Here is a 26,276-nt window from a genome sequence, read left to right as displayed (position 1 = left end):
GGAGAATCACTTGAGCCCAGGAGATCAAAGCTGCAATAAGCTATGATCACACTACTGCACTCCAGCCTGGGTGACGACAAGACCCTATGTATATTAAAAATAGGCCAGGCGTGATGGTGCACGTCTGTAATCCCAGTACTTTGAGAGGCCAAGGCAGGTGGATCACCTGAGGTCAAGAGTTCAAGGCCAGCCTGGACAACATGGTAAAATCCCATCTCTGTTAAAAATACAAAAATTAGCTGGGCATGGTGGCGCATACCCATAGGAGAGTCCCTTGAACCAGGGAGGCACAGGTTGCAGTGAGCCGAGCTGCACTCCAGCCTGAGTGATAGAGTAAGACCCTGTCTCAAATAAATAAATAAATATATAAATTTATATATATATATATAGTTTGTGTTTAAACTAGAGCTGGAAGGAATCTGAAGAGATAATCAAATTGTACCCAAAGGATGAAAAGAGGAACAAGGGGATGAATGCCTTTGGAGTTTACTGTATCACATCCATCCTCTGACTAAGGCTGGGGTGTGGGAGGTGCAGCCCTGAAAAGAAGCAGAGCTGGAATTCAAACTCACAGCCCTGTCAGTGTCAGCATCCAGTACTCCAGGTTTCCACACCACAGACTAGCTTAAAGTGCCTTTTCTGCCTATGGGGGGATCTTTCCTGCTCCCCATGATGACAAAGCCCTATAAACTCACTTAACACCAGCTACCTGCTGGTGTGAGATGATTTCCTTGGAATCATCTAAATCAGCGGTGGAGACCCCTTTAGCAGCTTCCCATTCAGTACCCGTATTTGCACATGGGCAGGAAAACACTCGGCCTGCCTCCTAGCATTCAGACACAGGCTGCAGAGAGGCCTGTGGCATTTTCTTTTTTTTTTTTCTTTTCGAGACAGAGTCTCGCTCTGTCACCCAGGCTGGAGTGCAGTGGCATGATCTCAGCTCACTGCAACCTCTGCCTCCTGGGTTCAAGTGATTCTCCTGCCTCAGCCTCCCATGTAGCTGGGGTTATAGGCATGTGCCACCACGCCTGGCTAATTTTTATATTTTTCATAGAGACAGGATTTTGCCATGTTGGCCAGTCTGGTCTTGAACTCCTGACCTCAGGTGATCCACCTGCGTCGGCCTCCCAAAATGCTGGGATTACAGATATGAGCCACTACACCAGGCCCTGTGGCATTTCTTGAGCCCAGTTTACATTTCTTTGGACCGCCATGCAAGGAGGCAGAAGATCAGGGTTCAAGTCGCAGCTCTGCCACTCACCTGATGTGTGGCCACAAGCAAGCCCACCAGCCCCCGGCCAGCCCACCTCACAGCCCGGGTACCCGAGCCTCAGCTTCAGCCCCTGTGAACAGAACTATCCCCTAAGCACTGTCTATGGAAACTGCACTGAACCAAATGGGTGGAAGGAAGGGGTTTTGTCTGATTTCCTGCAGTTGTAACACAGATTCTACTCTTAGCATTTATGCTCTCCTATGTCCCCTCCAGGTATACCTAGTAGTCACTCTTTTCTTCTTATAATTACATCTGAGATGGCAAGAGCACCCAATAGTGTCCACACAAGTGGCAAATGTGACGACATTCAGAACAACCATTAAAGCAAAGCCAAAGGAGCCGCATGAGTCCCTTTAGCGGCCACTGAACCCTCCCAGCAGGCGCCATATCTATGTTCCAGCCTCACTATGCAGCCCTGCACCTCTCATTGCCAGATTCTATGCTAAAAAGGCCAGAGGACACACATCTGATAAGACTTGAGACAAAGGTCAAAATCATCTCTTTTGGATTCCTTACTGCAAAATGTACCATCAGAAAAAGCTCCCTTTTCATGTTGAAAAGCGGCTTAGGGAAGGACTTAATGGTGGCCACATCTACCCTCCAGGACACCCGCTCCCAAGAGAAGAAGGGAGGCTCCTGCGTGGTGGGGCTGTTATTACCACTGCCCAAAATCCCTGCCCCTCCTCTGCCTGGCAAAGTCCTCTCATTCTCTGTGGCCTACATCTGTTCACCCTTCCTCTTGGATATCTTGTTCATTTTATCAATAATATGTAGACAATCCCTCCTCCAGACACAGAGGAACCTTTACACTGGTCCTTCAGAGGACTGAATACACTGTAGTTCAGGGGATCACTTGTCTGTGTCTCCCAACAGAATGTGGCAGGCAGGGACAATATCCAGCTCATTTGTGCAACCACAGAGCTCAGCATTGAGTGAGCTCCAAGTCAAAGTTGGCTGAATGGTACTGACTGAACCTTCCCTTTCTTGCTTCTATATACGTATGTACGCATGAACCAAGTGCATATCAGAGTCATATAGCCAAGTGGAAAGTACTGGACTTTGGAATGAGACCAAGTTCTGAATCCTGGCTTTAACCTTTACAACATTCTTAGGAACACTAGTGTCTCTGAGCCTCAGCTTCATCATCTGTAAAATGGTTCTGTTTTATGGCCTACTTTATAGACCAGTGGATGAATGTTAAACAAGAGTTACACAAAGACTGCAGTTCAGTGCCGGGCTCAGGGCGAGAACTGGGTAAACAGCACTTATCGTGATCGGGCAGTGGGAAAGTGAGACTGTGCAGGCCTGAGCCCTTGGCTCTCAGAAGCAACCTTTGATATGTAAACACAGACTCCCAGCCCCTGCTTTGAGCTGTACCAAAGTGAAATCTGCAGAGTGGGTTCCTGGATGGCCTCCTGTTTTGACATGGAAAAGGGAAACAGGAGGTCCTAGTCCCAACCGCTAAAAATAGGTGATATCAATAGGCTTTGACAGTTGCTTCAGGGCTGGGCAGGGCACTATGGAAACCAGGCCTGGCTCTTTTCAGGGAGCTGGGGATATAAGCTGGGTATGCAGAGCGCCATGCCAAGAGCCCTGCAGCTGCCAACCCTCTGATCTGCATGTCAGGGGCTGGGTGGGAACACCAGTGCTTGAAAGAGGCTCAATTATGGGGCAATGAGCCAATAGCCAAGTGAACCATTCCCTTCCAGGTCCATCTATTACCCTACTGTCCGCAGAAACACCTCCTATGACATCCAATCACCTCCCAGGTCCTGTGAAAATCAATGACCCCAAAAGCCATCTCAGCAGGCTCTCCCCAAAGCCTCTTGTTTAAATTGGCTACGGCTTCTCCCACAGGCAATGCGGGCCTTACGGGTTCCGATCAACTAACGGTACCTTTTTAGCAGGCTCACCCCGGAGGCAGTGACGACTTCTGGTCCCCCTCACACTGCCCAGCTACAAAGAGGAGACCCATACCCATGTCCCGGTTACAAAAATTTTTCTCCTCCATTAATTCTCTGAGCTCCTCAAATTCCCCATGAAATAGATGTTATTACGCTACCTCCACTTTACAGCTAGGAAACTGAGGCCCAAGAGTACGGTGTACTAGAAAGAGCACATAGACTTGAAATGGCAAAACTTGAATTTGAGTCCAAGCTGTGCTATTCACTAAGTGACTTGCCAAGGTCTAAGGGCTTTGGTTTCACCATCTAGAAGATGGTAAAAGAAAGATCTAGAAAGATTTGACAAATGCCTCTCCTCAGGTTCTTTCTGGGGCTAAAAAAGGTTCTAGATTATGTGCCTTGTCCCCAAGAATCACCAAGTTAAGAGGAGGAGGTCCTAAGTCTTAGGATCTAATTTTAAAGTTTTATATATATATAATCTATATATATACACACACATAAATGTGTGTGTGTGTATATATACATACATATACACACACATACACACATATATATACACATACACACACTCACTTAACAAACCCAAGGCCAAACAGTCAAATGGCCACAGAAGGCAAAATAAGATTCGCACAGAAGAAAAAACACTTTGGGAGTTCAGGACACGCTTCCTGAAGGGTGAGGGGGGGTCATCTGAGATGGTCTTGAAGGATGGCTTTAGTTTAAACAGGTGAGAAACAGCAGAAGGAGAACAGCACAGGCAAAGGCACAGAGGTAAGGGCAGGCATCATCAGACCCAGCCTGTAAGGAGTCCAGCTCAGAAAGCAACGATGGGAATGACTACAGGGTCCTGGGAGCTGCTGCTGCCACACAGCTCTTGCGTTCTCAGAGCCGGAGGCAGATGAGGACCCCTGCCCTCCGACCTGCTTTTGCCTCACGTTCGTAGAGTTGGATGCTGGAAAGGCCTGAGAGCCTGAGCATCTGCAGGTGTCTGGCCTGGGAAAGCCGCCTGTATCCCGCTGTGAACACCCCTCCTGCTGCACCGTGACAGGGCACTGGCAGGCGGGAAAGCCTGCCAGCCAAGTCAGCAGAGGCTCATGGCAAAGGCCTTCATAATGGAGTCACAGACTTGGCTTTCTGGGAATCTGAGTGGCTAATGAGGGGTCACTGGGGATGAGGACATGCTGCCAAGGCAACAGGCATAGGTTCTAATGGCAGAAATGAAATATACCTTCTCCTTTCTAACTAGAGAAGGCATTTGGAGCAGACATGCCAACCTCCCCTTTAGACTCAGAATGACTGAACATCAGAATTGTAACTTTTCTTGGAGAACAGGTCCAAGTACCCCATTTTACAGATGAGGAAACAGAGGCCAGAGGAGCAAGGCAGCCTATCTAAAGCCTACCAAATGAGTCAGAGGCAGAGCCAGGAACGAGGTCCAGTCTGACTTCTAGTCCAGGGCCATAGATATTCTGAAGCCAAAAATACCACATGCTTTAAGACACACAGGAGAAGGCAGAATCAAGAAGAGTTCCAGGGAAGAAGAGGGCTGGAGAGTGGCAGATGCTGGAAACAGGTGGAGGATGCTGGGGACAGACAGAACTCTAAATGTGGCATTCAGGAAGCAAGTGGAAATAGGACTGCCGCTGCAGGTGTAGAGAGTTGATGGAGAAGTAGGCATGCTCCCTTAACGTAAGGCCAAAAAAAAAAAAAAAAGATGGACAGAATTGGAGGTGCAGGGGAAGAAAATTCAAGGAGTTTTAGCTGAACAACCGCAGTCTTCTCAGCAGGTGAGGCAACTGCTGGAACAAAGTCTCCGTGGGGACAGGACTAAAGGTCGGTGCTCAGATCCAGACATGGACCTGTCGGGTGGCCAAGAGTCAATCTGGGGCCACTGAGGCTCAGGGAGCAGCTCGGGGGCTTGGACTCTGCTGAACCTGTGATCGGTGCTGATGCCAGAAGGCACAGACTGTAGCTCTCTCCAGCAACGCCTGGCAGGCTGGGACAAGCCGCAGAGGAAACAGATGGGCCTGCGCGTCAAGGGGAGGCCAGGGGACAGTCACAGGGGCAGGAGAATCAAAGGCCAAGTGAGGACACAGGTGAGGTGCCCTAGGCCTGGCTCGGGCTGGGAGGAAGGCCAGCGCAGGAGGAGGCTGGGAGGGAAGAAAGGGCAGAAGGAGACCACTGTGGGCCAAGCCCAGAGGGAGAGGAACTGGGAAAATGGAAGGAATCAAGGGAAGTTATCCTGGAATGGGGACTGGCAGAATTCTAGATCCTGGAGTGCGGGTGGTGACAGGACCCATGGGAATCTATGTGGGTCTTGTCAATCTGCTCGAATGAAGCCTAAATGACAGGAAACAGTGCCCAGAATATACAGGAGGGCCAGTAACTTCATTCCTAAGGCTACCCAGAGGAAGAGAAAATCTGAGACACCAAAGTCCTCGAGGGATGCGAAGGACAGTCATGAGGTCAGAGGGTAGGACACTGGTCGGCCCAACTTCATAGGAAGCAGAACTGGACTGAGAGGTGGAAAGGGAAAAGCTGTTCTGCTCTTCTCCCGGGCCGGGTCGGCGGAGTGAGAGTCTCTGGCTGAGAAGTGAGAAGGAACCAGGAGGGTTCGAGGAGGACACAGTTTGAGGAGGACACAGTTTGGGGGTGGGGTGGGGTGGCATAACAGGAAGTCCTGAAGATGCAGAAGAAGTGGCTGAGGTTGAGGGACACGTCTGCACAGGGACACCCAGTGGGAGTGTCCACCCCAGAGGCACTGTAGCCAGGATGCATTCCCATCCAGATTCCAATCTGTCACCTAAGGACTCAGCATCTCACAAACATTCTCCAGTAGACCTAATTCCCAGGCACCAATTTTGTACATCTTCACCTTACAAATGTCACATCTCACCTGACAACTTCCAGATACAATCAGGAAGTATCTGGTAAGTATCTTCCAGTAGACAGCCTTAACCATTATGAGGAGCTCCAGGTCTCCAGCTTAAACATCCTGACCAGGGAACCCAGCCTTCAATACACTGTCTAAAATAGTGCTTCCCCTTCCCCCCGGCTACCCCTTCCTCGCCTTTATTTTTCTTGACTCCTATTACCATCTGGCATATGACATATCTATGTGCACTGCTTTATCCGCAACACTCAGCACAGGGCCCAGTGCATAATGGGCACTCCATAAATAGATTTAGATTGTCGAATAAATTATCTTTGAAACCCCAAGCTAGATTTTGCTGGGAAGGGGAACTATGAAGTCATTCCTGCTTTTAAAAAGAGTGGGTCTGAGCTGTGTGGAGTTCACTCATTCTAACATCTCCACTGTGAACAGTTCTGTCTCAGGCAAAGCAAGTAAAGAGCTGACCTAACACAGCCTCCTGGAACCTGCAAGATGGTTGCCGGCAACACCAAGACCAACTCCGACCCCATCCACCCCCAACCCCACTAAGCCTGGCTGGCATTCAGCTCCATTCACAGCACCTGCTCTCCACCTAGGCAGACTCTGCAAGAAGATGGTGGCGCAGCTTCTTCTGCTGGTTAAAAACAAAAGCAGCACCATTAAAAGAGTTTCTTTCTTCTCTTTTTCCTTTTCTTTTTTTGGAGACAGGGTCTTACTCTGTCACCCAGGCTGGAATACAGCCACTAGGGAGGCTGAGGTGGCAGGATTGATTGAGCTCACTGCAGCCTTGACCATCCAGGTTCAATCGATCCTCCTACCTCAGCCTCCCTAGTAGCTGGGACTACAGGCACACACCACCATGCCTGGCTAATTTTTGTATTCTTTGTTGAGATGAGGTTTTGCCATGTTGCCCAGGCTGGTTTTGAACTCCTGGACTCAAGCAATCCACCTGCCTCAGTCTCCCAAAGTGCTGGGATTACAGGCATGAGACACTGCCCCCAGCCTAAAAGAACTTCTATAATGATGTTTCTTCTTTCTACCTTTTCTAGAAATGTGCTTACAATGCATCCCTAATTCATCCCATTCACATCCTCTCCTGGTTACTGGCCACCTCAAGGGTGAGGCATCCTACAGGCATTGTGACGCATGGCACTTGCGCACCACAACCACCATCCATCCCAATGCCTGTTACTGGCACAGTATCACAGTTTTACTCCTGTTTTTCTCTACCCATTTCTAGCAACTGTGGATGTGCAATTAGCAATGAAAAGCCAATCTGTTCTGAAATGAATCAAAGCAATAACTTACCGCAACCTGGGCAGAATCGAGGAACTGGAGGCCAAAGTAATCTGTTTCCACAAGGTCCAAGTGATACACAATCTGATCAAACAAATCCTGGCCTTTGGCATGTTTCTAAAAGACAATTGGGAAGATGAAAAAACTTAGGGTGAGACAGCTAGATAAGAAAAAAAAAAGGTTAAAAAAACCTCCACTTTTCTTTGTAAACTGCATACATGTCAGCACACACAAATTTTTAAATTAGTAATTAGTTTGATTATAAGTGTAATACAAACTCATGATTAAAGAAACTCAAATGCCACATAATAGCATAAAGTTAAGAATCTAGACAACCCTGTTAACTTCTGCTAGTCTCTTTTTACAAAAAGAATACTTTTTGGATGAATACCTACATGGGAAGATAAGCTTTGCCAAAATCAGACATGCTTGAAGAAGGGTATAACAGGGCCTTACTCTAGCATAGTGAAAGCTGGGCTGTTTCTCAGTGCAGGCAACCTTACTTAGGAAAGAAAGCTTATCCTCTGAAATCGGCTCTTCCAGCCTTCCGATTTCACAAAGTAGGTAACCAATTCTCAGGGACACCCAAAGACCTGCTGGAGGCCACAGGTCATGAACCAAGACTCAAACTCAAATTCCAGGTTCATGCCAAGGTTTTAATGTGGCATGCCCTATGTGGTATACACATGGGGCATGAGCACAAGAAAGCAGTCAGAGAAACAAGGGGTCAAGTCCTGCATCTGCCACTTGACTTCGTACAAGTCACTCCTCCTAACACTTCTATTCCTGACCCTGTAAAATGGGCCTCAGGATACCTGCTCTCCCCACCTCTCCTTGGGAAAACTGAGAGAGAGTTCAAATGAGAAACCATTGCAAGAGTACTAAAGTCTTTGACAAATGAAAAGGCTTCCTAAAAGTCACCCAAGCAGAGCAGACATGCTTCTCAGATAAAACGACATCATTGTCAATGGATCCGAACACAAATATGTTTAAATCTAAGTGCCATAATCACAAAGAAAAATAATAAACCCAGCTCCATACGATGACTCCAGTGGCAACTCCTTATTATGGAAACTGGTAAAGAAAGGGAAAGAATCCAGCACTGACTCTTCCTTTAACTGCAGCACTGGGTAACCTAAGAGTAGACGGCAGCATATGCAAAAATTAATTCAAAGTGCATCAAAGACCTAAATGTAAGAGCTAAAACTATAAAACTCTCGGAATAAAACATAGGCATAAAGCCTCATGACTTTGAATTAGACAATGATTTCTTAGCTATGACACTGAAAGCACAAGCAACAAAAGAAAAAATAAACTGGACGTCATCAAAATGTGAGACTTTTTTTTTTTTTTTGCTTCAAAGGACATCGAGATGTGAAGAAAGCGCAGACAACCCAGATGGGAGAACACGTCTGCAAATCTAGACTTTTGATCTAGAATATATAAAGAACTATTACAACTCAATAATAAAAACACAAATATCCAATTTAAAAATGGGCAGAGGTTATATATAGCTAGTTCCCCCCAAACATACAAATGGTCAATAAACACATGAAAAGATGCTCAGTATCACGTCATTAGGTAAATGCACATCAAAATTACAATCAAATACTACGTCACACTCACTAGGATGGCTATAACTAAAAAGGCTGGGCACAGTGGCTCATGCCTGTAATCCCAACAATTTGGGAGTCTGAGGCGGGTGCATCACTTGAGATCATGAGTTCAAGACCAGCCTGGCCAACATGGTGAAATCCCATCTCTACTAAAAATACAAAAATTAGCAGGGTGTGGTGATGGGCACCTGTAATCCCAGCTATTCAGGAGGCTGAGGTGGGAGAATCACTTGAACTGGGGAGGTGAAGGTTGCAGTGAGCCGAGATTGTGCCACTGCACTCAGCCTGCGCGACAAAGCGAGACTCTGTCTCATAAATAAATAAATAAAAAGACAGATCATAACAAATGCTGGAGAAGTAGAAACCCTCATATACTGCTAACGGGAATGTAAAACTGTGCAGCCGCTTTGGAAAACAGCCTGGCAGTTCCACAAATGGCTAAACATAGAGTTCGTTACCACATGACCTAGCAATTCTACTTCTAGGTAAGAGAAATGAAAACATATGTTCATGTAAAAACTTGTAACAAATGCTCACAGCAGTATTATTTATCATATTCAAAGGTAGAAACAACCCAAATATCTATCAATTGATGAATGGCTCAACAAAACGCAGTATAACTGTACAATGGAATATCACTTGGCCGTAAAAAAGAATGCAGTGCTGATACGCGCTTCCACGTGGACGGGCCTAGAAAACATTACGCTGAGTGAAAGAAGCCAGATACCAAGAGCCACCACACATCAGATGATCTGTTTATAAGAAACCTCCAAAGTAGGGAAATCTATAGAACCAGAAATTAGATAAGTGGGTGCTTCGGGCAGAGGGGTTTGGGGGATGAGAGCTAAGGGGAGTACGGTTATTTGTGAGGGGGAAGGGGGATTTAAATGAAATGTTCTAAAATTGGTTGTGGTGACAGCTGCACAACTCTGAATATACTAAGAGCTGCTGGATTGTACACTTTAGATAGGCAAACTGTATGACATGTGAATCTAAATAAAGCTTTTAAAAACAGTAGGTCGGTGGAGTTTTTCTTTATTGAAGTATTTCAACAAATAAATGAAGAAGAAATAACAGAACTGCAATATCATTACTTTGCAACCCCTAATGGGTGGTAGGCTCTAAGCACTGAACATTAGTGGCTACTAACATCACAACAGGAGACAACCAGACATTACGTACCTCCTGATAAGAACACCCCATCACCTAAGATGTAACCTTGCTCCCCAACCTCTCTCTCTGCAAGATTTGGCCTGTGAGAACCACTCAGGACAAATGATCTCATTTCTTTTTTTTTTTGAAATGGAGTTTCGCTCTTGTCGCCCAGGCTGGAGTGCAGTGGTGCAATCTTGACTCATTGCAACTTCTGCCTCCTGGATTCAAGCGATTCTCCAGCCTCAGCCTCCCGAGTGGCTGGGATTACAGGCATGCGCCACCAAGCCCGGCTAATTTTTGTATTTTTAGTAGAGGTGGGGTTTCACCATGTTGGCCAGGCTGGTCTCAAACTCCTGACCTCAAGTGATCTGCCCACCTTGGCTTCCCGAAGTGCTGGGATTAGAGGTGTGAGCCACTGCACCCAGCCAAATGATCCCATTTCTTTAGGAAAGAGAAGAGATAGAGGGGATATCTACAGATTAAAAGAGATGTAAAAGACGTTTTTCTTTTTATTTTTTTTGAGATGGAGCCTTGCTCTGTCGCCCAAGCTGGAGGGGCTGGAGTGCAGTGGCGCAATCTAGGCTCACTGCAAGCTCCGCCTCCCACGTTCACGCCATTCTCCTGCCTCAGCCTCAGGAGTAGCTGGGAACAGGCGCCCACCACACCTGGCTAATTTTTTGTATTTTTAATAGAGACGGGGTTTCACCGTGTTAGCCAGGATGATCTCGAACTCCTGACCTCGTGATCGGCCCGCCTCGGCCTCCCAAAGTGCTGGGATTACAGGCGTGAGCCACCACGCCCAGCTAAGACATGTTTTTCTTAAAGGCTAAATGAAACTGCGATGTATAAGGATGCACACTTGGGTGATAAAACTAGAGAAGAACAAGGAAGTGGCCACAATAAAGTCAGGTAATTGTTGATCTTGTGGCAAGGTTACACTAAGGGTTTCTGGGCGGTGGGCAGGGTTCTCCCCTGACTGTGTAGTGGTACCAGGATGTCTGCCTTCTCGTAACCCAGTAAACTGGGTACCTTTGTTTTCTTTGTGCAGCTGTATTTGTGTGACACACACAACAGCAATAACACAAAGTAAAAACAAAAAATGAAAACTGCACCATGGGATTACAGCCTTCAGGCTCTCCTTCCTCGATATACTCCGCCAAAGGCAACAGGTCAACAGAAGCAGAAGGCAGGATGTGCAACTGGAGAAAGGAGGCTGGGGGGATGAGACGGCCTCATCTCTCCACCACAGGGACGCAGAACTATGACACATCAACACTCCAGAATACTGCTCAGCCATTATAAAAGACAATTATGAATATGAGATAAAAAACAAGGAAAATGTTAACGACAATGTTAGGTAAACAGACTTTAAAGGAATAAGCAAGCTGTGATTACAACTAAATAAAAATACATATGTGTTATGTACATAGACTGCTTGATAAAAACAAGAAACTTGCTAAAATGAAAATAGTTGTACAGATGCTCCTTATGATGGGATTACATCTCAATAAACCTATTATAAGTTGTAAATGCACTTAAGGCCAGGCACGGTGGCACATGCCTGTAATTTCAGTACTTCGGGTGGCTGAGGCTGGAGGATTGCTTGAGGCCAGGAGTTCGAGATCAGCCTGGGCAACAAAGCAAGACTCCATCTCTACAAAAAAGTAAAAACAACAACAAAAAAATTAGTTGGGCATGGTGGCATGTATCTGTAGTCCTAGCTACTCAGGAGGCTGAGGCAGAAGGGTCTTCAACTTGAAGTTTGAGGTTGCAATAAGCTGCATTGTACCACTGTACTCCAGCTTGGGTGACACAGCGACCTTGACTCAAAAAAAAAAAAAAAAAAAGAAAGAAAGAAAAGAAAAGAAAAAATGCACTTAATACATCTAACCTATTGAACATCACAGCTTAACCCAGCCTACCTTAAATGTGCTCAGCAAAAATCACTGAATGCAAAGCCTACTGTGTAATAAAGTATTGAATATCTCACATAATTTATTGAATAACGTACTGAAAGTGAAAAACAGAATGGTCGCATAGGTACCCAAAGTATGGTTTTCACTGAGTGCATTATTACTTTCACACCATCATAAAGCCACAGAATCCTTAGTTGAACCACTGTAAATTGGAAACCATCTACATTAGGACGGAGCACAGAGAAACTGCGGGTGGCTCTGTTCCCAAGTTTTTTTTTTTGTTTTAGACAGGGTCTTGCTCTGTTGCCCAGGCTGGAGTGCAGTGGCAGGATCATAGTTCACTGTAGCCTTGAACTCCTGGGCTCAAAGGATCCCCCTGCCTCAGCCTCCCCAGTAGCTTGGATTACGGGCATACCCCAGCACATGGGCTAATTTTAAAATATTTTGTAGAGGCGGGGTCTTGCTATGTTGCCCACGCTGGTCTTAAAAGTGATCCACCTCGGCCTCCCAAAGCACTGGGATTGGAGGCGTGAGCCCCGGCGCCTGGCTTCTCCCCAGGTCTGAACAGTGATCTTCTGGCAGTTGTCAGAGACCAAATACAATTTCTTAAAAATCACCATTCTGGTACTTTTCCTTCTTGACCTTAACAACCTATCCTTTGGGTATTTTTTTCCCTATTACTATTCATCGCTACTGGCTCTACACAATACCTATTATCATGGCTCCAGTGCTTCATTAGAGAATCTGCTAGTGGGACAGAACTAGTTAAGAAACACTTTTAGAAGCAGGATGTGGCAGAAAAATTGGGCCAGGAGGAAGTAAGAAACCTGTGCTCTAGTCCCAGATGCACCACCAACTGCAACCCTTAAGCAATTCACAATTTCCCCAAATCCATATTGCCAACCCAGACTTACCCTGCAGCAGCAAATCTGCCATGGTGCCCTGAATACACAGGGCCACCAAAACTCAAATGGCCCCAAATCCAACCTGTTCCCCACCTGGGTCTCTCTGTTTTGGTTCCGGGCTGACCATCCCATCACTCACAGAGTATTAACTGACCATCACAGTTCTACTTATGTAAAATGAAGAGGGTTAGCCTAAGTTTCTGTCTAGGTCATTCCAAATCTCACTTTTCTGATGTTTCTAAAATGGCTCTTAGTGCAGAAGGGGCTCGAGGTGGAGGTTGGGGAAGGGATCTTTCTAGGGGTGGCAGGTCCCTCCTGCCATGCCAGACGCTCACTGAGCTGCCTCCGGGGTGGAAGACAGCAGGGGCTGGGGGATAGGTACCATCTTAACAACTCTGATGCCTTTTTTATATATCTGTAATTGCCCCCCCCCCCCAAATGTCCCCTAAGTATGTTCTTTGTTTGCTACCTTCTGCTGGAAGAAAGAATTCCTAACAGCCCTTTCCAGCTTCAAGAATAATCTGGTTGAATTATGAGGGCTGGAATGGAGGGGTCCTCCAAACAGGGGATCCCAGTGGGTTACCAGGTAGAATGAAGACAAGGTGATTGAGGTCACTGCCCTTGAAACCACCATCTCTCACTCCTCCCAGCCTGCAGTGTGCCCTCTCAAAACTAAGAAAGCTCCAGGTAACTTACTTTGCCTGCACTGCCAGCCTGGACACCTCACCTGGGGCAACTCCTACAATTCCACAAACTGCCATCTCAGGCTTAGCCCAAACATTCCGTCTTTCAGGAGCCTCCTCAACTCTACTCCCGCCCCCGGAGAAGTAAATGCTCCCTCCTCGGCATTCCTGTAAGCAGGTGTGTGCCTTAAGTATATACACACTCATCACACTGTACTGCAGCTGCCTGTGCTCCTGTGTCAGAATCCTACTTCTGACTGAGAGCGCTCACTCCCTGAGGACAGGGACCAGCTGTGTTCATCTGAGTACGCACATCTCTAGTCCCTCTATCCCCAAAGCACAGTGCCTGGCTGGCACACAGCAGGAGCTCCATAAATGACTATTTTATGCAGGGGTGGTGGGTGGGTGGGTGGATGGATGGATGGATGGATGGATGTGAATGGAAGGATGAGCAGCGGGAGCGGGGTAAGGTCTGGGGCCAAGAAAGAGATGTTTTGGATGAACCATGCTACAACACTGACAACAGACTGGTGATGCTCTACCAGCAGCAGGCCTAAAAAAGAGGATACACTCATTAAAATCTTTTCAAATTAAGTATTCCATGAACAAGCACTGAGGGAACCGTGTGCACTGCCAAGGCTGTTTACCTAAGCATAATTTTGTTGCCATTATGCGAAGCGCTGTCTAGTGGTTATAACAGAAGTTGGGTTACTGTGACAAGCCTGGAAAGCCATTTCTTGTTGCCTTATCGTTACCCAGGTTTCCCTCTCTGTGATGAATTCATCCACTTATTTAACAAATATTTGCTAATTGCTCATCAAGTCCCAACCACCACTCTGGGTGTTGCGGACACAACTCATGTTACTCCCTCACTATGGGAAGCCCTATAGGAACTAAAGGAAGTTCTCTCTGAACAAGTACTTCTCGAGGGGCCAACTCATCCAAAACAGGGTTGAGACTCAAACCCAGAGATAGCAACGCCACTTCCCTCCCTGCCTTCTTAAGCAGAATGTACTGAATGTAACAGCTAAGTTGGGATCCCCATTCTGAAATGCAATAATGCTCCTTCCAGACTTGTATGGTGAGCTGTTCTCAAACACAGCAGCCTCCAGAGAGCTCCTACCTTTGAGTTCTTGCATCGATGTTTTCTAGTTTTTCTGCCAACACATTAACTTTTCACAAAGACCAGCAACTGGTGGTTTTGAGTCAGTCTATGCAGCAGCTCCTTCTGATGACACGAGCTAAAAATAACCCAGCTCATTAAAATCATGTGTAAAATAAGAGTACACAATTGCCAGTGTAAGACTGGGATGGGCAGGCAGCCAGCAGGAGAAGGGATGGACATTGGGATATCTTTGCTGGCCAGCCTGAGATTCTTATTTTGCTTATTCACTGGTTCCTAGCTGTGCTCCTGATAAGGGAGACTGCTGGACAGTTGATGTCTTAACCGCCCCCCAGAATAAATGAACTATCCTGACCTTCTTAGATAAGATGCTGCTGACAATGGTCTGACTGCAACCTGACCCAACTGCAACATTAACAGGTCAGATCTGGTCCTGGAAGAACAAAGAAGATAGACGCCAACCCATTCAAATCTCATTAGTCTCAACAGCGTAAGATGCCAGGCATCCCAGGCAAGTTTGAAAGGAGGAAATAAGCTGTACGTGAGCATGCCAGTCGGATGTATACATCCTACTTGTGAACTGAATTGCAAAAGCACGGTGCCTATGCAGGCAAAGTGATCTCAGGAACCATCTCCTTGAGGGTAAACGTGGCTCTCCTCTATCTACCTGCCCCACATCCATCAGATGGGCGTGTCTTTCTTTTTTGAGACAGGGTCTTGTTCTGTTACCCAGGGTGGAGTACAGTGGTGCCATCACGGCTAACAGCAGCCTTGACTTCCTGGGCTTGAGCAGTCCTCCCACCTCAGCCTCCCAAGTAGCTGAGACCACAGGTGCACTCTACTATGGGGTCCTACTATGTTGCCTAGGCTGATCTTAAACTCCTGGGCTTAAGTGATCCTTCTACCTCAGCCTCCCAAAGTGCTGGGATTACAGGTGTGAGCCACCAATCCTGGCTGGCGAGTCTTTCTGTCGCCAGCTTTGGGAAGGCCATCTCCATCACAGCTCAAGTCATGTGACTTTGTACCTGGACTACAGCAACAGGACCCCCCAAGTGGTCCCATGCTACAGTTTGAATAATGGCGTCCCTCCACATTCAAACATTGAAAACTAATATCCAGTGTGATGGTATGAAGAAGTGGGGCCTTCAGGCCCCATCACTAGGGGTCTGCCCTCAGGAATGGGACTAGCACCTTTATAAAAGACATTGAAGCCAGCAGCCTTGCCCCTGCTGCTGGGTGAGGATGCAGCAACAGGGTGCTAGAAACGAGTACCTCACCAGCCACTGAATCTGCCGGCTCCTTGATCTCGGATATCCAGGCCCCAGAACTGTAAGAAAAAGTTTCTGGGCCAGGCATGGTGGCTCACATCTATAATGCCAACACTTTGGGAGGCCACGGCAAGAGGATTGCTCGAGTCCAGGAGTTCCTGACCAACCTGGGCAAGACAGGGAAACCCCATCTCTACAGACAATAAAAAAAATTAGCGGGTGTGGTGGTATGTGCCTGTAATCCCAACTACTCAAGAGGCTGAGGTGGGAGAATCACTGGAGCCCAGGAGGTTGAGGCTGCAGTGAGCTGTTCACGCCACTGCACTCTAGCCTGGGTAACAGAGCAAGACCTTGTCAAAAAAAAGAAAACAGAAAAAGAAAAACAAGGAAAAGAAGGAAAAAGAAAGGAACGAAAGAAAAGAAAGGAAAGAAAGTTTCTGTTGTTTATAATTAACCCAATCTAAGGTATTTGGTCACAGTGGCCCAGAAGGACTAAGACACCCACCCCGCAGTGGGCCCCTCCTGACGCCCATCTTCCCTGTGTTTGCCAGAATGCTCTTTCCGTAAACACAGCCCTTGTCTCAGTCACTTCTCTGCTCAAAAAACATCCACCAGGGAATGAAGTGCAGGTTCCTCAGCCTGGTGTCAGGGACTCTGCACCCACCAACCCTGCCCAACCTAATTCAAGTTTTATCCCTCCGAGGACCCTACATGTTCCCTGGGCTCTGGTCAAACTACGAAGCGTGTTGTTCTCCAAATACAAGGCCCACGCCCCCATGCACCGCAGGCCCCACCTCTCAGGCTTGGCTTGTGTCCTTCCTTTGCCTAGGATGCCCTTCTCCCGCACCCCCATTCCTTTCTCCACCTGCAGCAAGCCAGTCTCCAGGGCCAATTTCAAGTAACATTCTTCATTATTCAGCTTCCTTGTTGGCAGCACCCTGCCCTATTCAGATTTGCTTCTCTGCCAGCTGACATTCTGAGGCTCAATAAACATAAACACTAATGTTGATTAAGGAGAATCCTCAGTTCCTACAACAGTCTTCAAACAACTCACTTTTCAGAAGCCTGATCTGCCTGGTCCAAATCCGTCGGAATTCTCTGTAGCTGGCCAGGACCTGGATGCAGAACCCTGTTATTCCTGTCATCCCTTCCAGACCCCTCGTCTGTCCTAATGCACACTAAGACATTGATGTTTTGGAAGCCATATCCCACTGTGGTCTATCCTTGTGGCTAACAAAATGCTATGCTTTTTATGTACAAAATGCTAACAAGTCCTGGGTTAAAAAAACAACCAAAATAATTGTAATGATGGTTTCTAACCCCAAGTGCAGGCTTTGCATTTGTTCCAACTAAATTGCATCCTATTTAAATTGGCCTATGATCTATCCTATTAAAAACATTACAAGTCTCAGTTTGTCATCCCACTTATCAGTGATTGATCCCTGTTTTACAACACATGGGAAATCTGCTAAGCAGGCCTGACGTGGGGACTGGTGGTGCTGGGGTATCTTTCTTTTCTTCTACAGTACCCAATGGCACCTGTCCGATGGTAACTTCAACCGCAGGCATGACTGCACACAGTTGTACCACATGGGGCTGTGCCCTGGGACTCTGTGAGGCAGAAATGGTGGGTTGGAAACTAGTTCTACCACTTCTCTAGCAATATGACCATGGCCTTAGGCACCTCCAGGTCTTGAAGTACTCTCATCTGCCCTGTCACCCTTGCTAAATCATGCTAATAATGAAAACGCAAGATAGCAAATGAGCATACACTGTGCACTGTGGTGTTCCATACAAAGGAATTATTATGACTTTCATCGAAACCTATTTCTCCCACTTGTCCACAGGAATAACATGGTGTGCTTTTTGTCAGATGCTTAATAAAAATAGAGCTATGTGAAGTTTAGTAATTTCGCTGAAAGAAAAATCGAGGTTAGTCCAGTTTGGGGACTTTCATAAACCCATGTTCATCTCTAGAGATCAATTCCTTCTTTTCCAAGTCCTTAAACACCCCTAGTTTAAATCGCTGCTCCAGAGGTCCACCTGGGATCAGCAGTTGGCTTCCCAGCCAGCAGTTCCCAGAAGGCACCAACCTCAAGGCCTTTTTCAGCTATTTCTAGGAAGTGTTGATTTCATGATTAGTTACCAGCTCTGCCCTCCCCCCAGTAATCTGCCATTTTCTATAAGCCTTGGCAGGAAACTAGCCATATATATATATATATATATATATATATATATCTCACACACACACACCCCACTAAGTGACCCAGGAGTTCCCATTGCCAACACTGCTAAGTCGTCATAAACAAATATAAACTGTTTACTCTTGGACATCATAAATACAAATCTCTGAAATTACCAAATAGGTTATCTTTATATTTCATCACGAGTAAGAAATACCATCTCAGCCATCAGCAAGATTTGGTGACTTAAAACTAGAAAGCAATGATGCAAAGACCATGCAGAAGTGTCCCTGGTCTACTGGACTCACGGCCAGGCTGTCCAGCTTATAAATTTCACCTCCCAGTTGAAGAGTGCCTCCATGTTACAAAGGTTCCACGACTCCATTTTGCAGAGGAGACTGAGCCTCACGGAAGTTACGTCATCAATTCATACCACTTGTAAGTGGCAGAACTATAATAGGGGCCCAGACTTCCTGATTTTTAGGACAGAGTTCTTTCTCTCTCATCCCACTACCTCTCTAGCCATCTCATTCACCTCTTTAGCTCCAAGCACATACAATATGCGCTGCAAACAAGAAATATTTCTTAAGCCCAATTTAACACTTAAATACTGAAAGCCTACTCCACGTGTGGTCTTGGCTAGGGTTGGGATACAAGGCCACATACAGTCCAACAAACAGATCTCACGGTGGGGAGGCAATTCCCAATTCCCACTTAGTCTGAAGGGCAGGAAAGCTGCAGCACAGTGAAAAGCAGATTATTTGCTCACAAACTAACACACAAGCCAAGACACTCTAGTAAGGAGGGACGTCAACAGTCTAGGCGGCTCCTGGAAACTCAATTCTGGTAAAACAGAGCACATGTTATTAATTTCCTGACTTGCCTGGCTAACAATCTCTCAGAAATCAGAGGAAGCAACAAAACAACAGTCCTTAATTTTGATCAACAAGGAAGTAAGAACAATCTTAGAAGAAAGCGACTGCCTGTCATCTTGGTGTGCGAGTCGGTGAAAGGAGGCATTGATGATCGGTTCCACGGATGACCAGGGTCCTCCTCACTCCATGGGCAAGGAGCTTCCAATGTGCTGTAGGAGGGCCAGACAGGCAGATTCTAGGCTTAACTGTTCCACCACAGAACCACAGCTGCACTGGCTTCGACTCATGGAGAGATCAATTTAAAACACCGAGACTTTGTGTAGGGTTATTGATCAACTATTGATCAGCCTCTGTTCCAAGCCGATAAACTGTCCTTAGGCCATGCTGTATTTAGATCTCTGCAGATTCAAAGCGCTCATTTTTTCCCTTTAACAGCACCTCCTTCACAGGGCTGCTATGAGGACTGTGTGACCCCACTGGTCACGTTCCTATGAACCCTCTTTGAATCAACATAGAATACCTAACATCTGCTAGGGACCTCAATTCCTGTCTACCTATAGCACTGTCCAAACATGTCTAACACTAGTGATTCAATAGTTTAAGAATGGGTTTCCCATTTATTCCTCAAGACGCTCACTAAAACCAAGGATACCTGAAGTTACTTGATTCTGGCTGCCCTGAGACTTGGTTTCACCCATCACTTTTTCTGGTCACAATACTAGCAGATACATTGGCTACTATACTATCCCTACTGACAGGGACATTAACAAAATATCAGGCTGCCTCCCTAACACAAAGGTCCACTGGACAAACTTCTTTTAGAGTTTGTACTGGGAGTCTCCCACTGTTGCCATTATCATTGGGCAAGGCAAGTCATGTAAACTGTCACAGTGCTCTTTCCCTGTAGAGTCTGCTCAAATCCCTCATGAATGGGAATGGGGAGGCAGAAGATACCCTGAATGACCTCTAAGGCAGGTGCCTCCCATCCCAGTGTCTTCCGTCTTACACCAAAAGACAAGCAAATACATGGGGACTTAAAAGTACCAGGTGGCCAAACACCTAAGGTGGCAGTTTCAGTGTTATTCTTTTAAACTGTGGAGCTTACAAACATGGCTGCAAATTCTCTGACACTCTCACCAAGAGAGGGGGTCTCTGCCCTTTTCCCCTGAATCTGGAAAAGGCTGGCACTGCATCAACCAAATCAAATATGGTGTTAATGATGTTCTGTGATTTCCAAGGCTAGGTGACAGTTCTCCTGGGAAGCTTGCTCTAGAAGAGTCAGCTACCATGTGAAATGTCTAACTACCCTGAGACTGCCATGTTCAAGAGGCCACAAGCAGGTGTGCCAGTCAACCATCCCAGGTGAGCTCAGCCTTCCAGCAATCCCTTCCAAGACACCAGACATGTGAGCGCAGCCATTTTGGACACTCCACACGAGCCCACCTTCCAAATGAGTACCCCTTGGTCAACACAAGGAGGAGCAGAAGAATCTCCCAGCTGTGAGCCCTGCTCAAATTCTTGACCAACAGAACCTATCATGATAAATGTGGTTGTTTCACAGCACTAAGCATTGGGGGAGTTTGTTATGCAACAAAAGATTACCAGAATGAAAACCACATATATACACAGATGCAGTGTGTGTGCATGGTATTGTATGTGTACATAAAAGATTTTGTATTTACGATGTTTTTCATAATTTAAAAAATGTTTCTTCTTAGGACATCCCCACACCATGACGTTAACTTAGGTTTCATTTGCTTGAAGACAAGGAAGCAGAATAAGCATATGCATTCTTTTTTTTTTTTCCTTGAGATGGAGTTTCATTCTGGTTGCCAGGGCTGGAGTGCAATGGTGCAATCTCAGGTCACTGCAACCTCTGCCTCTTGGGTTCAAGCGATTCTCCTGCCTCAGCCTCCTGAGTAGCTGGGATTACAGGCACCTGCCGCCATGCCCGGCTAATTTTTTGTATTTTTAGTAGAGATGGGGTTTCATCATGTTGGCCAGGCTGGTCTCCAACTCCTGACCTCAGGTGATCCACCTGCCTCAGCCTCCTAAAGTGCTGAGATTACAGGTGTGAGCCACCGTGGCTGGAAAACATACACATTCTTTTAAAAAAAAAAAAAAAAAAAAAGGCCGGGCGTGGTGGCTCAAGCCTGTAATCCCAGCACTTTGGGAGGCTGAGATGGGCGGATCACGAGGTCAGGAGATCGAGACCATCCTGGCGAACACGGTGAAACCCCGTCTCTACTAAAAAAATACAAAAAACTAGCCAGGCGAGGTGGCGGGCGCCTGTAGTCCCAGCTACTCCGGAGGCTGAGGCAGGAGAATGGCGTGAACCCGGGAGGTGGAGCTTGCAGTGAGCTGAGATCTGGCCACTGCACTCCAGCCTGGGTGACAGAGCAAGACTCCGTCTCAAAAAAAAAAAAAAAAAAAAGACAAACTAAAAACTGTTTTTTGAAGGGCACTAACTCTATTTAGGAGAAAGATGTTAACGATATTGGACTCTCTGAGGCTGCCTTGCACTATATCACCAACTCCATATTAGAACTCAATAAACAGCATTGAAAAGAGTTGAGAAGGGGATGTACAGATAAAAAGAACTTAAGAGACATATCTACTAGATGCAATGTGTGGTCTGTAGTAGCTTCTGGTTTAAACAAACCAACTATAAAAAGGTTTTTAAGACAACTGCACTAAATCCATGAAGGACTTTGTATCAGATGACATTAAGAAATCATTGTTGGCCAGGCGCGGTGGCTCACACCTGTAATCCCAGCACTTTGGGAGGCTGAGGCAGGTGGATCACCTGAGGTCGGGAGTTGGAGACCAGCCTGGCCAACATGATGAAACCCCATCTCTACTAAAAATACAAAAAATTACTTGGGAGGCTGAGGCAGGAGAATGGTGTGAATCCGGGAGGTGGAGCTTGCAGTGAGCCGAGATTGAGCCACTGCACTCCAGCCTGGGCGACAGAGTAAGAGTCTGTCTCAAAAAAGAAAAAAAAAGAAATCATTGTTAGGCCAGGTGTGATGGCTCATGCCTATAATCCCAGCACTTTGGGAGGCGGAGGTAGGTGGAATGCTTGAGCCCAGGAGTTTGAGACCAGCCTGGGAAACGCAGTGAGATCTGATCTCTACTAAAAATAAGAATTTAGCCAAGTGCAGTTCCACATGCCAGTAGTCTCAGCTACTTAGGAGGCTGAGGTAGGAGGAAGACTGAGGATTGCTTGAAACCAGGAGCTTGAAGCTGCAGTGAGCCATGATCACATCACTGCATTCCAATCTGGGCAACAGAGACCCTGTCCTCACCCCCTCAAAAAAAAATCATTGTTCATTTTGTGGAGAATAATGATATTGTGGCTGTGTGTGTGTGTGTGTATAAGTATTTATTAATGAATATTTAAGGCCGGGCGCGGTGGCTCAAGCCTGTAATCCCAGCACTTTGGGAGGCCGAGACGGGCGGATCACGAGGTCAGGAGATCGAGACCATCCTGGCTAACACAGTGAAACCCCGTCTCTACTAAAAATACAAAAACTTAGCCGGGCGAGGTGGCGGGCGCCTGTAGTCCCAGCTACTCGGGAGGCTGAGGCAGGAGAATGGCGTGAACCCGGGAGGTGGAGCTTGCAGTGAGCTGAGATCTGGCCACTGCACCCCAGCCTGGGCGACAGAGCGAGACTCCGTCTCAAAAAAAAAAAAAAAAAAAAGAATATTTAAGTATTAACAGGTTAAACAATAAGCTGCCAGGGACTTGCTTTAAAATATTTCAGAATAATAAGCGGGTGTTGTGTACATGAGAGTTTCACCACACTTTCTCGATATTTTGTATATTTTTAAATCTCCATAATAAACACTTAAAACAAAATATTGTAACGTGCAAAGGAGTTGGGGATTGGAGGGTGTCAGCACAGTTTGGGCTGAGCCCTGACTTGGAGACTCCAGGTCACTGGGTGAACAGTCCGACATCCACAGTGACGAGGAAAGTGTTGCAGGATGCAGACGGAAAAAATTACTCCAAGCTATTAACAATTAATCTCTTCCACACTGTGAAAACAAAACACAACACAGAGGACTCCTGGGACCCAACTCAGTACCCACCTACGGACGTTGAGTCACATTTTGTCCCCGCGCCCCAGTGCTTGGTGCACCTTATAAAGGGTGTGCACTCCTGGACTTTGTGCCTAACTTCACAGACACCACATACTTTTACAGCAAGAAACAAAGTATATGCAGCAGTGAAAGTTAAGCTTTTAGCTTTGAACACCAAAGCTAACTTTCTACCCCAAGCTAATTTTATGCAAACAATATTTTTATCCCTTAGAAGATTGCTGAGGGATACAGGATTGATTTTTGACTTTGAACTAAAGCACCATAATCCATGACCCAGAAATAAGAACATCATTATATGGAACAGGACAAGCTCCTCAGTGGACATCCTTGGATGGCCACCCTGGCCAGGGCTCAGTATTACAGGCACTAGAATGTAGGAAAGTTCTAGAAATCTGCACATTCAAGTCCTTCGTTTTATGGATGGAAAAAGAGAGGTTAAGAGGCAGGTCACACAGCCAGGTCGTCACTGCAAAACCAGGAATTAAAAGCAAACCTTCTGACCCTGAGACCAATTCAGTTTTCCTTCTTAGGACTATGTTCAGGCAACTGTATTATTGACACTATCTGAACAGGAAAAGAAAAGGCAAGGCTTGCATTTCTGCTACTGAAAGGTTAAGAACCAAATATGCAACACCAAAGAAACCCCCAGAAAGCTCAGTGTTATAAATTCCTTGGCCATAAAAAAAGTGGTTTAGGTAAATATTTTTTTCTTTTTTTTTCTTTTTTATGGTAAATCAGGAAAAAAACCCACAACCACCTACTACCACACAAGAAAGGAAAAAGAAAATGAAACAAATTTGCGCCTGACTAAACAGTAACATGCAATTAAAATGATGGATGTCTCTGTGCCAGAGGTTGAATCTGAAACAAGCTGCTGGAAGAAGGGCAGCCCTGAAAATAAATTGCCAAATTACTTTTTGCAGCCAGATTGCAGATTCCCGCTCTGTGCAATTCTGAAAGCAAATAACTCCACATAAATAAATATGCAACAAATCCCAGGAAATCTAGCCAAGAAACGTGAACAGAAAGGACTAACTTTGGGTGGATGACTGCCCCCACCTATCCTTGCAACTTAAGAATGTGAGAACATTTGAAAAGTAAGGCATGTCAATGCTACCTCGCACACAACGCTTCCTGAAACTCCCAAGTCCTGTAGTGACTGTTCCCCTGTAAGCCATGGAGCTTCCACAGCCCTGAAATCATAGTTCTGGAATCTCATAATACACCTTATGATGCAGTGCACTGAAGACACTGGCTCGGGAGTCAGCAGGTGAGAGTTCGAGTCCTAACTCTATTACTCAGCTCAGGTTGAGTTTGATGTCTGGTAAATTTCTTACCTAGCAAGGATGTTATAAGGATTACATGAAATGATAATGAATTTAACAGGGCTTGGCCTGGGTTCACCCATGGGACGGGCCTGGGGATGAAGGTAGCCTCATTTTAGGTAGCACGCCTGTTTACAGAAGAGCGAGGTGAGGCCAGGTGCAGTGACTCACACCTGTAATCCCAGTACTTTGGGTAGTGGAGGCAGGAGGATCACTTGAGCCTAGGAGTTCGAGACTGGCACAGGCAACGCAGCCAGACCTCCATCTCTACACAAAATTTTAAAAATTATCTGGGCATGGTGGCACATATCTGTAGCCCCAGTCACTGGGGAGTCTGAGGTGGGAAGATTGCTTGAGCCCAGGAGTTTGAGGCTGCAGTAAGCTATGATCACACCACTGCACTCCAGCCTGGATGACAGAACGAGGCCCTATCTCAAAAAAAAAAAAAAAAAAGTAAGGAAGGGGGAGGTGAGCTCATGGTGGCTAAGAGACAGGGGAGTGTTATGGGCTGAACTGTGTCACCCCCCAACCCCAAATTAATATGTTAAAGTCCTAACCCCTGGTTCCTCGGAATGTGATTGTATTTGGAGACAGGGCTTTTAAAGAGGTAACTAAGCTGAAATGAAGTTGTTAGAATGACCCTAATCCAATCTGATTGGTGTCATTATAAAAAGTGGAGATCGGAACACAGAGACACCAGGGACACACACGCAGGGGAAAGACCATGTGAAGGCACAGGGAGAAGAGGCAGCCGGGGGGCGGGGGAATCTGCCAGCCAAGGAGAGAGGCTTCAGAGGAAACCAACCCTGCCGTGCCATGATCTTGGATTCCAGCCTCCAGAATGGTGAGAAAATAAATTGCTGTTGTTTAAGCTACCGTCTGGGGTACTTTGTTACAGCACTCCTAGCAAACTAGCAAGAGACAAGAACACAGGCTTCAAGTTAGAGAGCAGGTTTGAATCTGGGCTCCACTGCCTACAACCAGCATGACCCCAACAAAGCCCCTTCACCTTTCTGAGCTTGTTTTCTGTCTGTGAATGGAGGTGATAGCATGCATTTGCCACCAAGTGACATGAGGATGAAACAAGAACCAGTGCAGACGTGCCATGTGGCACAGTCCCTCCCAGGACTTCCCACAGCATCCCTGCGGCGATCAGGGGCCTCACTGCATGGCAGCCCTTGGATGCTTTGCATAGTACTCCCCTGGACTGAAACTGACGGTGAGAGCTATTCCTAACAGCCTGGATGCTTCTTGGGCCAAGGCATGGTCTTGGACCCCAAGCTCTTTGGTTCCCACTTGTGCCTGGTATTCTGTACATAAGGAACAGAGCTTTAGAGCTATGTACTTGGCTCTGCGTGTAAGATTTTCAAAAAGGTCAACGAGTGGAAAAGCACATGAACTTTTTTCCTTTAACCCTCTCTACGGTGAGCTTGGCTATTAGGGCCATAAAACTATAACCGAGGCATCACTATCCATTCATCTGATGGAGGAGTATACAAATAAAGTTGTCTTTTTATAGACAGCCTTTTTCTTCTGGGTGAGTCAGTAGTCTTAAGAAAAAAAAGTCACTGCCACTTGCAGGAAGAAGGCAGAGAATGACACGTTCAACTGGAGAAAAGAAAGGTGTGATGCTGACAGTCTCTCCTTAGGCTTGAATTTGTACAGATTACCAAGATTATTTCCCTGAGGTCTGTGGTTTGTGGTTAGGGTGAGCTACTATGAAAAGAATCTCAACTATAAGTTCACCACACAAA

At 46.3% G+C, this 26,276-nt stretch overlaps 1 protein-coding gene across 2 annotated transcripts in view; it reads right to left on the bottom strand.

Moving 5' to 3' along the window:
- The window catches only part of EPB41L4B (erythrocyte membrane protein band 4.1 like 4B), a 157,908-nt gene that overhangs the window by 107,697 nt on the left and 23,935 nt on the right, over positions 1 to 26,276 (bottom strand). For both annotated transcript variants that reach the window (XM_025360668.1, XM_025360669.1), the window contains exon 2: positions 7,379 to 7,483. In XM_025360668.1, the coding sequence (XP_025216453.1) occupies positions 7,379 to 7,483 (105 nt within the window). The remainder of the gene's footprint in view (positions 1 to 7,378; positions 7,484 to 26,276) is intronic.

Source organism: Theropithecus gelada, chromosome 15, assembly GCF_003255815.1.
Source record: "Theropithecus gelada isolate Dixy chromosome 15, Tgel_1.0, whole genome shotgun sequence".
NCBI classification, from domain to species: Eukaryota; Metazoa; Chordata; class Mammalia; order Primates; family Cercopithecidae; genus Theropithecus; species Theropithecus gelada.
This window is presented reverse-complemented; position numbering and strand designations above follow the sequence as displayed.